This window comes from Ictalurus punctatus, chromosome 27 (assembly GCF_001660625.3).
Source record: "Ictalurus punctatus breed USDA103 chromosome 27, Coco_2.0, whole genome shotgun sequence".
Classification (NCBI taxonomy): domain Eukaryota; kingdom Metazoa; phylum Chordata; class Actinopteri; order Siluriformes; family Ictaluridae; genus Ictalurus; species Ictalurus punctatus.
Window position 1 is genome coordinate 5,472,910 of NC_030442.2, and position 18,100 is coordinate 5,491,009.

The 18,100-nt window shown below is 37.6% G+C and overlaps 1 protein-coding gene and 1 long non-coding RNA gene across 2 annotated transcripts; one reads left to right on the top strand and one right to left on the bottom strand.

Moving 5' to 3' along the window:
- Positions 1–125: 125 nt before the first annotated feature.
- Positions 126–15,566, top strand: mtch2 (mitochondrial carrier homolog 2). Its single transcript, NM_001200457.1, is given in 13 exon segments — positions 126–221; positions 1,934–2,018; positions 3,828–3,934; positions 5,850–5,873; positions 11,002–11,058; positions 11,423–11,480; positions 11,573–11,624; positions 11,709–11,768; positions 11,891–11,984; positions 12,139–12,186; positions 12,286–12,353; positions 14,425–14,500; positions 15,173–15,566. Coding segments are annotated over 13 exon segments (903 nt in total). The 5' UTR covers positions 126–134; the 3' UTR covers positions 15,260–15,566.
- On the bottom strand, positions 7,504–7,696 carry LOC128629272 (uncharacterized). The gene is made up of 2 exons (XR_008393608.1): positions 7,611–7,696; positions 7,504–7,579 (listed from the first exon to the last, which is right to left on the bottom strand). It is a non-coding gene; the product is annotated as an uncharacterized LOC128629272 (long non-coding RNA).
- Positions 15,567–18,100: the final 2,534 nt, after the last annotated feature.

The following is an 18,100-nucleotide window of genomic DNA, read 5'->3' on the forward strand; positions in this document are numbered from 1 at the left end:
GCGCATGTTGATTAGCTCAATTTTTGTTCCTGCCAACGCTTATCACGTGAAAAGGTTTGCGAGCAACCGTTATCACGTGACGAACCCCATCGCGTTACCAAAATTCCTTCCCTGTTAAGGAGGGGGACGAAATAATGGCGGAAACATGTGGCCAAGTACTTTTAGGATCTGGGCTAACTGCCCTTTCCCATCCTCTTATGTACATTAAGGTGTTAGTACAAGTAAGTGCGTTTATGTTATATCTGTGAAAGTTATATTTATATACAATAATGTGAGAGATTGCACCTGTTTACATTTTTCTAGGGAGACGCGACACTGCCGGATAACTAGCTAGGTTGCTATTTAATAAAGGTTAGCAAGTCTGTCGAGCAAAATATGTTGTAAAATATAATCAATGAGATGGACTTTTTGTGTTTTAATCAGAAATGTGCCAAAATGATGTTCTGAAGCATCAGAAATTGTGTTGTCCTACGTACGATGCCGCTGTCATTTAGCAATAGCAAGGTTAGCTGCTTGTACAATGGGTTACATTCAAGGTTTCTTGCTCCCTTTATATTTGTACTACTGAAGGTATTGAATAACACACTGGCCTGTACACTCCGTGTAGTGCACTGTAAGGTCAATACGAAGCGATTTGGTATTTGTACCGTCTTTATCAGCAGGTTATGAGCCGAAAGTGTTCGTGTGTTAGCCGGGTTAGTTAAACTGAAAGCCGAATAAGCCCAGGCTCAGGCAGGGGTTACTGTGTGCGCTAGTAATGGCGAATAATTAGCCGTTTACAGGAAGCACGTCCTTTGTTGCAGTGGAGGTGAAGGTTACTGATCATCTCTGGTCTTTATGATTTTACACACAATTGATAATATTTTCAATATAAATCATGCTATCAGGCAATAAAGACTTCTTGTACGAGTTAGATGATGAGGTCTACGTCATACTGGATGTTATCAGTGCAGGTTTGTCCTCTCTTTTCAGGGGAAAGTATCTATTACTTTCTTTAAAACATTGCTACAAGTCGCTAAATGACGACACAGACTAATCTGCATATTAAATAGTCAAGGTTTTATGAATGAATAAATACATGCATGGTCCATTTTATTAGGAACATCAGTATTCATGTGAAAAACTCTACCGAAAGCTGCTGAAACATAATGGTGGCAGCTTAAAAAAAAAAAAACTGAGAATGCTCTATGGCTAGAAAGCTAGCCATTGATTACTGATATCTGAAAGACCATGCATTTTGACTGACTACGCATAGTTGCAATTGACTTATAAAATGCTTTACTTCACAGAATTTGCACTGAACTTAATTTTCCTTTTTTTCCTTCACTAAATCTCGCACTACATTCATACTAGCAAGTGATAAAACGATAGTCAAATGTTTACTTGATTTGTGTACGTGGACCACTTCACACACGCACACATTGTCATTTGAATTAAGTTTTGGGGTTTTTTAAATTTTATTTACAACAAGTATATGCAAATTAGGTATGACTGGTTGAAACAACATACAAACGGTTGTCTCAAATGATTCCTCGGGCCAATCCTATGGTGTGTGTGGTCCCAATTCTTCTTCAGTTCTACCACTCAAAACTATAGTTCTTACCTGCAGTTAGTTTGCATTTACTGTGTGATGCACAAAAATGGAAATACTATAACCATGGTTTTATCTTCTCTTTATCCATATAAATTACGACCTCTAATTAAGAATGTGTAGAAACCTTGAGAAAAATAAAGCTTGGAAAGAAGTAGCAGAGATTGTTGGTGTATCTGGTGAGTGGTCTGCCAAAGACTGTAATATAAACATGTAAGACCAATTTAAAAAATTTAAAACATGAATCTGCTGTATCGTAAGCACAAAAAAAATTCTCATAAACATTAGTTATTAGGTTTAATCATAAGTATCACCATATTAATGTTTTTACCTGGATTTCAGGTGGGACATGAACCTCTTCCGCCCACTCTTGGAAGAAATTTGTTTGGCAGACAGGTGTATCAGCTTCCTGGACTCTTTGCTTATGGTAAGATTAATGAATTTATTTCCAGATAGTGAGTTAAACCTATTAACACATGGAACATTGAGCTGAGCCAATAATATTACTTTAATGATGAGAGCTTGCCACTACATTAATCTACAAAATCGCATGGGACTTGTCGTCATATTCCTCAATACTGTTGATTGACTTGGCCAGTATAAAACCGTCAAATTAGATAAGGATGCACTTCTCTGAACTTGTCAGACATAATCTTTCTGTGGACTTCGGAATTCACTCTGCTGCTACCATCATGAGTTATATCATCAATAAAGATTAGCGAGTCCATTCCAGAAGCAGCCAGGTAAGCCCAAGCCATGACAATACCTCCACCATGCCTGACCGATGAGCTTGTATATTTTGGAGCAAGAGCAGATCGGTAGAGGTTAATCTTGGTTCCAGAACGTTTATTGCTCATCTCTGTATTTGCAAATTTCCTTAGCTTTTATATTTCTGCTCTTGAAGTCTTCTTTGAATGATGGATTGTGATACCTTCACCCCTGCCCTGGTGGTGGTTGTTGGTGAGGTCACTGTAGCGTATTAGTTTTTCTTCACAGCTCTCACATTGTCAACAACTGCTGTTGTTTTCCTTGGCTGACCTGTTTGGTGTCTGGGTGTTAGTACACCAGAGGTTTCTTTCTTTTTCAGGCCATTCCAAATTCCAGACAACTCTCTGGTCTTCATGAAGGTTTATCCTTTTTTTTAAACAGCAAATGCAGTCTTCACATGTGAAACCCAGGGCTCAAACCAAGAGTAGACATTCAGCACTATTCATTGTTTAAGCAATCAGTCTAACATGACACACTTGGGCAACAAGAAACACCTGTTTGTCACACATTCCGTTATTTTTTTTTTGATGACTTGAAAAATGGGTGGGATTAAACAAAAGGTGCCATGTTTTAGGTTGTTTAACACATCTAGATGTAAATGTCAGGAAATGAAAGCTGAAATTCAGATCTATCATTTCTTCATCTTTTAGTCTCAAACCCAAATGTCTTCAGTCTGTGTGTGTATATATGTTTATTCACTCACTCACTGGTCAGCCATTTGATTCTCATTAATGATATTCTCAATGGCAGTGGTCAAGGGGTAGGATATACTGTATTAGGCTGCAAGTGAACAGTCAGTTCTCGGAGTTGATGTGTTGGAAACAGGAAAAATGGGCAAGCCAAATTGGGACAAGGGCCAAATTGTGATGGCTAGATGACTGGGTCAGAGCATCTCCAAAATAGCCGGTCTTGTGAGGTGTCCTGGGTATACAGTGGTTAGTATTGTAAATTGTGAAACTCGTTTGTTGTGTGATTGCTGCTGAATAAGATGTTCATGGCAAACTAGTCAGACAAAAGCTGAGTTTCTCCCAGGAGTGTCTTAATCTTTCTACAGTGTATTTAATCTACATAGTCTTCAATTATTCTACCCTTAGAATAATTGAAGACTATGCAAGGAAGGGGGAATGCTCCTGATAGGCATTTGTCACAACGTCAGTTATGTATATTGAGCAATTTAAATGTGTCAGTGTGTGTGTGTGTGTGTATATGTGTATATATGTGTTTTTCATATATAATAATCTCTATTAGGGCTGATGTACTGTGCCAAGCGTTTAGCTGTTTAGCTATCAACAAAATCATAGTTAGGCTACAGATTATTCAGACCTGTTGACTGATTTAAAAAATTGTTCGGTCAGAGCTTTGAGTGTCTGTGGCTGAGTAGTGCAGTGATAATTCACATTTCAACTGCATAATTCAGTGTGTTAAGAATGATTGTCCTTTCATAAACTGAGTTTTATTTCTTTAACAGCCAAACACATAATAACGATCGATGGGAAGTTAGGCCTGTTTAAAGGTCTTGCCCCCAGACTGTGTGCAGGGACCATCGGCACCATTGTCCACAGTAAAGTGCTGCAGGTAAGACTGCTAATTCCAGTCTTTGAGGTCATGATTCAAACTCGATTTGGTGTGTTCTCCATTTTAGCATATCTACTGTGCTGGTTAATTAACTGATAAGTTGAGTTTTTGAACAAGGAAATCAACTTGTACTTGACTTTTGTCTGAAAATCTGGTGACCCATGGTCTATGGTATGATTATTACAATAAAAGGATACAGCCCTAAACTGTATTTAATGGGGGGGTGGAAGAAAGTACATTTCCTTCAATTCTTAATTTTATTTATCAGGGCTTAAATAACAATTGTGTGGTCCTCACCAACCTCTCTAAACGAACAAATAACCTCATGTGGCAACAAAAACACCAAAACAGATTTTAATATGTAGTCTTTTTTTTTTCTCTCCAAAAAGTAAAAAAAAAAAATGATTGAAGAGACTTGAATGGGTGTGTGAGTGTGTATGTGATTGTGCCCTGCGATGGACTTGCACCCTGTCCAGGGTGTACCCCGCCTTGTGCCCGATGCTCCCTGGGATTGGCTCCAGGTTCCCCTGCGACCCTGAAGAAGGAGTAAGCGGTAGAAGATGGATGGATTGAAGAGACTGACGAGCGCCTAATTAAAATGTTTGTTTTAAAAAAATATATTGTTGCTAAAGGTGGCTCTACATGTTACTGAATTATAAAGTGTACAAATTTTTTCCGACCTGCTTTCTGAATGTTGACGAAAAATTGATGACACATTAATTTTTTTTTGAGTCACCTGAGGTTTTTTTTTAGGTGTACTTTCTTTTTTCCATGAATATATGTTCCTGCTTGGTTGCAATCTGCAGTCACATTGGATTTTGGGAGGGTTGGACACCCAGATTTACATATTTATATTAATATACATGTATTTATAATAGATTATAAATAAAGGTTGCTTCTTATGTAATAATTGTTTATATAATGGGTGCGCCACACCTGCAGCATATAATCTGTTTGAAATGAACTTTTGTGTTTTCTCCACACAATTGCATAAGGTTTTGACCCTAACAACTGGCCTGAGACCTTCTGAGCAAGGTGGTTCTAAGTGAACTCTAGCGTGGTTTGATTGCACTGAGAAAGTGATTTGACCCTGAATCAATCCAACTGCATGAAGGGACCCAAACATGTGAATTTTGGGCTGTTGACTATATCTGACAAATGAGAGTTGTACAATTACATTTGCAGCTTTTTTGGTTCAATTATATGCAGTGTTAAACTAAAATGAATCAAAAGTTCCAATTTTGTTTTGATTCAGCAAATGGACTAATTAGGTATGAAAGCACCCTTATATGCTTTTATTGCGAAACCACTTTCAGTTGAGGTAAGTTATGGGGATTTAAGGGCCCTCACTTAAGGGTTCAGCTGTGGTAGATTGTTCTGGGAGCCATTCAATAATTTAGAGCCTTAACAACTGAAACACCACTATCTTGTTCGAAGTCAGTAAAACTGTCCTAATTTAATGAAGAAATTAGCAAAATAAATGGTGTCATACCATAGAGGGCACCCATCAGCAGCATCTTCTATCACCTCTAATGTCAAATTGTCACTAGCTTCTCATCTTGGATAAATACGCATCCAAACAAATAGCTCCTGCATCAAAGGAAACCCAGTCAAGGCAAATGAGGAAATTTGCTTAACAAGATAAATTGAGTAAATCAAAATGAAATATTAAAGTCCTTATTCTTCATAGTAGTAGTAAATAATAATAATAATAATAATAATAATAATAATCGTTGTTGTAGAGTCTTATTCATGCAGCTAATTATTTACTATGTTAATCAGTATAACCCTGTATATCTGCTGTATGAAATTTTCACCTTGGCTCACCATAGTTCATGACCAGCATGCATGTGACAGCTGAGGAGGTTATTTATATATGGCTTATTATTAACTCTCAATTTTTTATTCTCTACAGAAATGCCATGAGAAGAAACTGGAGGTAAGGGGACCATACACACTGTGACTGTGTATATACAGTGCCTGCCACTAATATTGGCACCCTTGGTAAATATGAGCAAAGAAGGCTGTGAAAAATTGTCTATTGTTTCACCTTTTGATCTTTTGTTAAAAAAATCACAAAAAATACTCTGCTCTCCTGGATATCAAACAATTGCAAGTAAAACACAGGTTTTTTAAAAATATATATACTACATCACTCCTATGAATTCATATGAGAAATATATTTGACGTATATTCCCATTGATTTTACAATTTTGTAGTACACCTTGATGACTAGGAACAGGAAATTGTTCAGTCATGACTTTCACAGGGGTAAAAATATGAGGTAACACACAGGCCAAATTCCCTTAGTCATTCATAATAATGGGTAAGACCAAGGAATATAGCTGTGATGTGCAGCAAAATGGGAAGCAGCTATAAGAAAATAGCACAGACACTAAAAAGGCCTGTTAAAGGGCAATAATTAAGAAGTTCCGATCTATTGGAAATGGTATGAATCAACCTGGAATTGGACGTGTGTCTATATTGACCAGGACGTGCAAAATGTGGACTTTGTCATAAAACGTTCGACATCTCAAACATGGAAGGTTCAGTGCTATCTAGCCATGCTAAAGGTGTAAAGCACCAGTCTGCTGGTGCAGCTGTGTACCAATCAGCTCCCACACCGATCGCCGTTTTTTTTCCACCCGGGTGACTGACGTGACACCCGGTGCCCGCTGCAGTGCTTCCCTTTCATCCACCATTAAGCAAGGGACCATTTTGAGGGCTGTGTCCAGAAATGAAACCCTAGTTACAGGGGTACTGTGTGTGCTAAGAGTGGCTAATTCTCACTATTCTTGTACAGTGAGGGGGAAAAAAGTATTTGATCCCGTGCTGATTTCGTACGTTTGCCAACTGACAAAGAAATGATCAGTCTATAATTTTAATGGTAGATTTATTTGAACAGTGAGAGACAGAATAACAACAAGAAAATCCAGAAAAACACGTCAAAAATGTTATAAATTGATTTGCATTTTAATGAGGGAAATAAGTATTTGACCCCCTCTCAATCAGAAAGATTTCTGGCTCCCAGGTGTCTTTTATACAGGTAACGAGCTGAGATTAGGAGCACACTCTTAAAGGGAGTGCTCCTAATCTCAGCTTGTTACCTGTATAAAAGACACCTGTCCAGTTGGTGTGATTATTCGCAAATGGGAGAAACACAAAAGAACTGTCAATCTCCCTCGGCCTGGGGCTCCATGCAAGATTTCACCTCGTGGAGTTGCAATGATCATGAGAACAGTGAGGAATCAGCCCAGAACTACACGGGAGGATCTTGTCAATGATCTCAAGGCAGCTGGGACCATAGTCACCAAGAAAACAATTGGTAACACACTACGCAGTGAAGGACTGAAATCCTGCAGTGCCCGCAAGGTCCCCCTGCTCAAGAAAGCACATATACATGCCCGTCTGAAGTTTGCCAATGAACATCTGAATGATTCAGAGGACAACTGCATGAAAGTGTTGTGGTCAAATGAGACCAAAATGGAGCTCTTTGGCATCAGCTCAACTCGCCGTGTTTGGAGGAGGTGGAATGCTGCCTATGACCCCAAGAACATCAAACACCTTCCCCACCATCAAACATGGAGGTGGAAATGTTATGCTTTGGGGGTGTTTTTCTGCTAAGGGGACAGGACAACTTCACCGCTTCAAAGGGACGATGGACGGGGCCATGTACCATCAAATCTTGGGTGAGAACCTCCTTCCCTCAGCCAGGGCATTGAAAATGGGTCGTGGATGGGTATTCCAGCATGACCATGATCCAAAACACACAACCAAGGCAACAAAGGAGTGGCTTTAGAAGAAGCACATTAAGGTCCTGGAGGGGCCTAGCCAGTCTCCAGACCTTAATCCCATAGAAAATCTGTGGAGGGAGTGAAGGTTCGAGTTGCAAAATGTCAGCCTCGAAACCTTAATGACTTGGAGAAGATCTGCAAAGAGGAGTGGGACAAAATCCTTCCTGAGATGTGTGCAAACCTGGTGGCCAACTACAAGAAGTGTCTGACCTCTGTGATTGCCAACAAGGGTTTTGCCACCAAGTACTAAGTCATGTTTTGCAGAGGGGTCAAATACATATTTCCCTCATTAAAATGCAAATCAATTTATGACATTTTTGACATGTTTTTCTGGATTTTCTTGTTATTCTGTCTCTCACTGTTCAAATAAATATACCATTAAAATTATAGAATGATCATTTCTTTGTCAGTGGGCAAACATACAAAATCAGCAGGGGATCAAATAATTTTTTCCCTCACTGTAAGTCTTACGAAGACACAAGCCAGCTTTTCCAGGCTATGTTCCCCATCAGCAAGATAGCTGCCAGATTTGCATTCGGTGAATGTAAGTGCTCATAATATGTGTACTTTTGGACTGGCTCCTTATTTTAAGAAACTGACTTTGGCCAGTGTATCGAAGCAAAGAGTCTGTCATGTTATTTGATGAAAGCCTGAATCATTATTTACAGGCTAAACAGTTAGACATGCATGTCAGGCTATGGGACGGGTGCGCGGTGAAAACTAAATACATCGGTTCAGAGTTTATGTGCCATTCATCAGTTCAAGACATCGCTGAGAAAATGAATAACTTTATTTCTGAGATCAGAATCAAGAATCTTGTCTAAATCTCGACAGACAGGTCAACCGTGAATTTGAAAGTATTTGAAATAGTCCAGAAGCAAGTGTAGAATGATGTGGGGAAGTCGCTTATCAACATCGATTTGTGCAGGTTGCACATACTGCACAATGCATTCAGACATGGATGTAAATCCACTGAATGGGAAGTCAAACACGGACGCTCTAGCCTGTATTGGCTGTTCCATGATTGCCCTGCCTGTCACGAAGATTTTGTGACAACAACCGGATGTAACGCGCCCACGCATAAGTTTTGCAAGCATTGCTGGATTGAGAATGTCAGCATGTCAGAAAGAGGATTGCTGCTCTGGCCACATGTCAAAAATACATCAAAATGGTAAAGAGAGGTGAACTACTCAATCCAAAAGTGAAGTTATTTGATGAGGTGTAGATGTGATGTGCTGATCCACTCTTCAGAGTGAAAGTGGGGATATTTAACAGCATTGTGAGAGAAATCAGCCCCCTCCTCACCATGCTGCCTTTCCTCTCTAATGACCTATACAAACTGATTCAAGGTAAGGATATGGATTGTGTGATTGCTAATGTTTTATTGTACACACTGCAGTAATTAGAAACGCACGCAAATATATAAAATGGCAATTTTTCACTCGTTTTCCATTTTACAACTTCTTATTTAGAGCAAGATATTGCATAAGTTTAAGTAGGTTAAAAGAAATGTGAGACACGGGACAGTGGAATGAATAAAATGCAAGGTCTAGACACGTGTTGTGTGTGGTTTTTTTTTTTGTTTGTTTTTTTGGGGGTTTTTTTTTTTAATGTATATAAACCTGAACAACTTTTAACTTGAGTGACACCTATTGACTCACACACAGTGTGTTTTGATTTTTATTGCCGTTTTTCCCTCCTTATAACAGCAGAATCGACTTTAAATACTCTATTTATTTCGGAGATAAAAGGAAGATTTCTTTTGAAACTGTAATGAGTCTACTTTTATTTGTGCCCACTAAAAATCGAGTGAAAAAATGTAAATGTTTAAATATATGATATAAAAGTGAAAGTAATGTGAATGTTTAGACTATATTTCATTGGGCTAGTTTTGTTACAGTTAATGTAATGTTCCTTCTTGTAGTTTAAAAATGTTTACAAAATAAAATGTCATTTGGAGTGTTTAACTCAAAAGAAAATTTTGTAAGTTTAATTTGATTGTAAATTTGCAAATTAAGTGATCAAACTGAATAATAAGATCCCTTAACGAATTTTTTTTTTTTTTTTGCAGTCCTCATGGGACGATTTCTGAAGGAAAAGAACTTGCAAGAGGCCACATGTACACTAAAGCTCATCCATGTCCTTTCTCAGGACAGCAGTTTGCACAAGGATAGTTCTCAGATTGATAGTGGATTTGCAGCACAAGCCACACTGAACCAACTCAAGTCTTCCAAAAACATTTCATAAAGGCTAGACTAGAGATTAAGATGGCTGCAAGAAACTCTTGATTACATTCCTTGAGAAGTTGCTGAAAAAGGCTCCAGTGCATAACACATTAGTGAGAAGCAAGCAGTGCCTTGACCTGAGACACATGGCTGAATGTAAGGAACTGTGCTTGAGTCAAATGAGAAGAATGCTGCACATAAGCTAAACATGTAAACGAGGCAATGTGTGATGATATCCTTTGAGAGTTTAGGTCTTGAATATTTACCTCAGAGTCATGGAAATGTCATGAGAAATTTATTGGTAAAAATGTGTACAAACACTGTACATGAAGAGTAATGTCTGAAAAAGCATAATAGGGGCACTTTAATGATTTGTGGCTGTGCCAGAGGACCTGGACATTTTGGTAGGATACATGGCATCATGGACTCTATCAAATATCAACAGATATTAAATGAAAACCTGACTGCCTCTGCCAGAAAGCTTAAAATTGGCTGTGGTTGGATCTTCCAGCAGGACAACGATACAAATCATATACCAAAATCAGCACAACAAATGGTTTACTGACCACAAAATCAAGCTCCTGCCATGTCCATCCCAGTCCCCTGACCTGAAACCCATAGAAAACCTGTGAAGTGAACTGAAGAGGAGAGTCCTCTTCAGAGAGATATATATATATATATATATATATATATATATATATATATATATATATATATATATATATATATATATATATATATATATATATATATATATATAAAAATCTGTGTTTGCAATTGTTTATCCATAAGAGCAGAGTATTTTTGTGAATGTTTTTTAACAAAAGGTTAAACAATAAAGACAATTTTTCACAGCCTTCTTTGCTCACATTTACCAAGGGTGCCAATATTGGTGGAGGGCACGGTACGCATGTAAAATCTGTGTATATAATGAGGAAAATGTACAGCTGTGTATCTAACGTTGCAGTTAAGTTGCTTTAATTGTATTTAATAATTGCGTTGAAAAGTTTAATTGAAAATGTATTAGCTATACATGTTCTATTTTAAGGTCATGAACAGTGGCCAGAAAACAGAGGAGGGATCTTTGCAGCATGTAGTCAATGAGGTGGGTCTCTTTAAAGTCAAAGTGTAAAGGTTTCTGTCTCCGTACCATGGACAGTATATGGTATAGAGACACTTGCTTCTCCCTGGTCAAATAAAAAAAAAAAAATTACCTTTAAGAAAAAAGAATTCAGATGTTGCCTTTTGTACAGCATTCTTTTTTACCTACCTAAGTATTGCTGTCTACAGTATATAAATGCCAGTGACACACATCCTCAATGTTAAATCAATGGCCCTAAAGCCTCCTTTAACCACCCCCCCCACACGCACACAAAGTACATGGATTACAGACAGATTACAGATTAGCTCATTATAAACACAGATTAGCTCATTATAAAAGGAAAACATGTTTGTTTGTTTTTCCTCAGACAACAAAGGAGATGATCGCACGCTCCTGTGCCACAATTGTCACACATCCATTCCATGGTAATGCTTTTCTATTTTTGTGCTATTAAAAAAAAAGTACAATTCCAAAATATTTGCTTGTGTCCTGAACATCTATTTGTTCTTCATTACAGTGATCACCCTTAGATGCATGGTCCAGTTTATTGGAAGAGAAACCAAGTACAGGTCAGTATGGGTCCCACCCTCCTCCTCTTCCTTCCATACAGTGTTGTTATTTTGCTAATAATGATGTTCTGTCATTCTTTTCAGTGGTGTCTTTGATTCCATTATCACTGTCTACAGAGAAGAGGGAATCCTTGGGTTTTTTGCGTATGTACTGAATTTCGTTGCGTCCCAACATCCTGAAATTTAAACAGTGTTAAGCATGCCATGCTCCTTTACCTCATGTAGTAATGCATCTGTGTGTGCGTGTGTGTCTGTCCATTTCATAGTGGCCTCATCCCACGTCTTCTTGGTGATATCTTCTCTCTGTGGATCTGCAACATGCTTGCTCACTTTATCAACTCGTATGCAATAGATGACTCAGTAAGTATGAATGCATTCAAATTGTGATCTATAAAGTACATTTAATTTATATAAATTCAGCAAACTCGGGCACTCTGAAAATCTGTAATAAGTAGTGAAAAACTTGGTCTTGTAATGTGTGTTTTTTTTTTTTTTTTTGGTTGTGTTGTTGTAGATGAGTCGTATGAGTGAAATGAAGAACTGCTCTCAGGCTGCCACTGGGGTGAGTAACATTACAGGAGTTTGGGGAAACAACCTACAGTATTCTGTAATGGCCAAACTAATATCTGTTTATCTATTTTTCAATGTCTGTCGCATTCAGTTTTTTGCCAGTATGCTGACTTACCCTTTTGTCTTGGTCTCCAACCTGATGACAGTCAATAACTGTGGGTAAGTGATTGCCTTGTGATTTAAAAAAAAAAAAAAGCCTTTGTCTTTGCATTTTGGGTCAAGTTTGAATCCTAAAATGATTTTTAAAAAAAATAATAATTTAGGTTAAAAAAAAAAAAAAGGTATGTTAATTGGTACAGGCAGTCCCGTCTTCCCCCCCCCCATAATTTAGACTCTAGTGCTTGCAAGGAATCCAGAAAGATTGAACAGTGTTGGTGCACATACTTTCTTTTTAAAAAGCAACTCTAACAGGGGCATAAACTGTTGTCATTGTGTGCAAACTGTATCAGTGTCACCTGCTGCTGCACACCATGATGTAATCGCTGGGAAAACTACAGAACACGCCATGTTATTTAAATTTTTTTTGCTGATAAAGGCTATATAGAGGTGTGTGTTGAGGAATGAGGGAGTCTCTTACTTCCCAGTGGTTGATCACAGTGGCCCAATGTGTTTTCAAAATGGTGGAAAATCTTTGGATGTTCTGCATTATATGTCTCGTTGTCTTTTTGTTTAATTTTTGCGCAGAATGTGTTTAATTCTGAGGCTTTTACATGCTGCATTAGTATGAAGCAATATATCCAGCTCTAAAATGCTCATTTAAAAAAAAAAGCACCTTCTCACATACTATGCTATTTTCATTGAGCTAATACACTTGTTTGATTGTATACAGTAGACACGCATGTTTATTATAATTTGTGTGATGATTGCTCTTAACTCTCATAACCATCATTTAAACAGTCAGTGTGAATTGAAAAGACTAATTTGCATAATAAAGAAAGCTAGTGGTTCAATTGGTGAAAAATGATTAATTTGTTATTTGGCACTGGACTTTGGTTGATGTAATATCGACTGAAGTAGTTTTACTCCACAGTTAGTGCTGAAGCATATTTTTGTTCTGGTTTTATGCATCATATTCAGGAAAACAAAATAAACCCAACCAAAACTGTGAAAGTGAAATAAATTAGTCTTAAGGAGTTCAGAAACCACATGACCAGCAGTTTTGCAGAAAGTTATGTAGTAAGACACATTACTTGCGTATTTTTTCACTACTTCAGTAGAAACAAGATTTGAAAATCCCCACTACCTTCTACCACTATTTGGCATCTGCAACTATACATTTATTGGGGCAGATTTTCAGTGACAAGCATGTTTTGTTGGATTGATCGGCACAAACCTGCAGACTTGTCAACCTTTCTACATTCTGCAACTCTATAGTAACTATGCATTTTAACATGGTACACTGCGATGAGTTATCACTCAAAAAAAAAACATAAGAAGAATCTGGAGGAAACCAAAACAAACACATGCAAAACTCAGCATAGACAGTAAACAGAGCTCAGGCTCAAACCCAGGAGCTGTGACAAACCTCAGGAAAAAAGATGATGTTTTTGACCATTTTGTGGCTGCATTGAAAATGTACTGTTACAGTTCATGAAAACAGACAAAAAAGAAAAATGAAATAGGCCTTCAATGAAGTAATCTAACCATTTGCAAATATGTTTAGTGTTAATGACAATTAAGTGATTAATTGTTTAAATTCCTGCATATACAGTGATTTGTGTAAACACCAGGCACTTGGGGAATAAGATGCTGCTTGTCTGTTGTAGACAAGTTTACATGCACACTTTCTTACTAATTGCTGTACATTAGAATAAGTAGCCAAGTAAGCCTTTCTACTGTAAACTTTTCTCATTTGTAATTTTTTTTTTGTCTAGAAGTGGGTGGTTACATTGTAATGACAGGGATGCATGCTCTACAGTTTCTATCTTAGACAAGTGATCTGTGGGAGGGAAAACCGGCAGGTCTGAAGATGTATTTTGACAATGTGGGAATGAAATAAGTCCATGCCACTAGCACTTGTCTTAGGCCAGTCCCGCCCCCCCCGCCTTTTAAATGTGCTTGTAATGGAACATTAATTTTTAATGAAAATTTTGAAAAAAATATTTAATATAAATGTTCTACACAGTTTGATAGATTCTTTAGGTTTTTAATGCTTCTGGTGAACTGCTGCTTTTGTAAAGCTAGCTGCTGGTGTTTTATTAATCCATGTTTTCTGTGTACTTTTTCCTAGGTTGGCAGGTGGTTTACCACCTTATGCTGAAACCTATAAAACCTGGTTTGACTGCTGGAGGCACCTGAGCCGAGAGGTCAGTAAACATGCTAGTAGAGTTTACCTTGTACCGAGGATGCCAGTCTGCAACCCGGTTATTAGTCATTATTAAACAACATGATCACCCTTGGACTACGTGGTGGTGGGGGGCCTGGACCTGGGGAAGGCTCGAGAGACAGGCAGAATCTTAACTGAGCTCCGGGGTCCTGTCTATTCAGTCTGTACTTTTCAGCAAAAGTTCAAACAGAAAACAACAAAAACTTGTGTACGTGTCTCGCAAGCTCTGCCAAACAGTCTGGCATGCTATCTCTCTCGCTAGTGGGTTACAGGAGCCACTGAAAGCACATAAAGACACAAATATGTAGACTACTGGTAATAAGACACGGGTGACAATTATCATGCCTTACCTGCTGGTTTGACCCGCCTCCTCTCCATCCACAGCTGACACTTGACCCTGCCACCACAGGGTCATGCCTTCATTGATTGAGAGCATGGAGAAAATTATCATAATGTATATTTGGACTGATACAGTTGATTTACATTTCTAGCTCTTGTGACCTGATTGTTGTGATGAATTTCTCTGTAGTCACTAATGTTATCAGATATTTTTCTTCCCAACTGAGCTGTGAGTTTATAACCCATTTAAACTACGTGACTTTTTCAATATAAATTATTTAAATGTCTAACCATGTTCTCCCCCCCCCCCCAGGGTAATATGAGCAGAGGAAACAGTTTATTCTTCAGGAAGGTGCCGGTGGGAAAGATGTATGCCATTGACCAGAAGCGATTTTTCTGAATAGGACATGCCAACAGAAATATATATGAGAGAGAGAGATGGTTTGGGTGGGGAAACTCCTAATCTTTTGTATGCACTCGTTTATCATGTTTTTTTGGGGGGGGTAATCAGTGTCAGCTTCCAGTAATGGTTTTTTTTTTTTTCTTCATAAATTTCACCAAAAGTTGCTTTGATTTGGAAAAGTTATTTTAATATTTGTATCAGAAATACCTCTTTTTACTAGAGGTTTAATGTCAGACAGGCCTTAGCTAGGAAATTCTGTAATATTTAAATTAATATATATTATATTGCCCTTTATCCCTCCCTCCAAAAAAAGAAAAAAAAACAACCAGTCCTAATCTCAGGCTATTTGCTTAATGTGTCTCGTAGGAATGTCCTTGCCTCTCAGCACCTATCTATGTTGAGTGAAAGAAGAACTGAAGTTCTTCTGATGCTGAAGGCGTACATGTAGCTATTAAAATAATGAGTTGTGTTAAATGATAGCTCCTGTTGCTGTGTGCTGTGTGTATGTGCACATGCTTGTGTGTCCACGCACAGCCTGTAATGACTTGCCTGGTTCCTCAAACCGGTTCAGGTTTGCATTGTGGAGAGCGAGCATGCCCAGATGCTGAGCTAGATAGAATGCAAGATAGAGTGCATTCAGCCCACTGGCATGAATCATACCGTGAGGGAGATCCATGTGATCAAGTTCTCTCTCTTCTGCTGTGTTCACCAACACAAGTGTTAACATTTGGACTGTATATTTGTCTTAACCTTCTGACTGATCCCAATAAATCCAAGTATGCCTTTAATTGGTGTGCTTGGGTGTTTTTCCTTCACCTGAATTTGATTGATTTGCTTGTGTGTGTATATATGCATAAATACAATCAGACTGTATCATCTGAAAACTAACTTGCAAAAGTTCTCTCAAAATTGTGATTGTTGTGCAGGATCATAAAAGTAACTGGGCTAAAGTGTGAGATTTTTTCAATTTAGATATTGTTTCCATTACATTGTATAAGATGCATACATTACTATTTCAGATTTAATACAGTCATCCCTTATTTGGTGGCATCCTTAATGAAAATGAGCAATAGAAAATAAATAACATAATGAGATTTTTTAGCTTAAACATACTTTTAACTGAAAAAGACTGGTTTTGACAATACTGGCTCTCAATTTGTGTACATTTGAACTATCTGTGTCTTGCATTAAATTTAAATATACAAGATCGGAAAAACAACTCTTATTTCATTTTTTTTTGGCTGTAGCGGAAGAAATAGGATTTTGCCCGAATTGCACTCTAATCATTATTAAGAATAAATTTACCATACAGTTTGATTATTGCTTTGGATGAGTGAGTAGGAGTATATTTATTGTACCTCCCAGCACAAGCTCATTTTTTCTGCAACCCTGCTAGTCAAAATAAGAGTCCACCATTGTTAAGCTTCCAGGCTGCCACATCATTTATTTATTTTTTTTCAAAAATTGTCAACAGAAAATTTTATTATTAATTTAACATTTGTGCTGTGACTTCCAATGTATGGTCTTCTGTAGTCTAATTATCTATAGGCTAACAAAATGACTGTTCTGGTGGTGCAAGGAACTGCTACATATGTACTTTAAGCAGAATATATATTAGTCTCTTTGGATTTGAGAAAAATTATCACATGATATAAAAAGTAATCATAAATATACATGTGCGAATAAGTGTCAACAATGCATGGATTTACAGTTAAAGTGGTTATGCAAAAAAACTTGTCAGAATAAAATAGCTGTGTATGGGGAAATGCTGCGATGCATCAATATAGTTCTGTTCTGGAATAATATTTAACACGTTCTCAAAAAAACAAAACATTTCTTTCAAATCACATTGTTACGATCATTTAAAAAATCAAAATAAATTACATTAGTTGAATAAAAAGTTTTAAACAATTACTCTAAATGTATTCTATTTAAAATTATTAGTGTGAATTGAAATATATTGGAGCACTTTTTGACTTTCCACATTGTTTAAGCTTTCTTGCAAATTCGTAAAAGGCGATCTCCAGCACATGATGCATTCCTGAAATCTGCAAGATGCTGATCTACATGTGAAGGAAAAAATGTTGGCCTACCATTTTATGAAGACTGAATAAAAGTCATTCTAATGGCATTTGGGCAGCATGTTTTCTTACATTTATACTTTTTAATAAAGTATTTAGAGGTCCTCAGAATTAATTGAAAACAATGTGAAAATTGCCTAACTGATTAGTATTCACCCCCTCAATGTGAGCTGTCCTTTTGCAGTAGTTACAGATTTTAGTTGTCTTGGATGTGTCTCTGTAAGCTCATCAGACCACAAATTTTTTCTTGTAACAAAAGCTCTGAGTTTGTATCATGTATTTGTATCATCTTCCTTCTGGCCACTCTGCCATAGAGGCTGCTAGGGATGTCACAATAACAAAAATCTAATCGTCGGTACCTATACCACCAAAAGTACTCGATATCAAAATACCACGGTGTGGTATAAAAGTAAAATATAATTAAATAGAATTAAAAACTCTCCTGGAGGACATTGTCCACTGGCAGATACTGGCAAAAAAAAGAGAGAGAGGGGGATATTTTAGTTATCAAACACTGTCTGAAAATGAGTGGGGGCTACAGTGGAGATGCACTCCTAAACACGCGCGTGCACGCACACACACACACACACACACACACACACACACACACCCCTTATATTCTGAATACAAGCATTAGTTTAAATTCACGGATATGGGGGCAGGCCAAAAAGATTTATTAAAAGCATGAACATTTGAATAATTATTTGTGACATTAGGCTACATTTAGCTGACAGGACACGGGCTGAATGGCAATGCA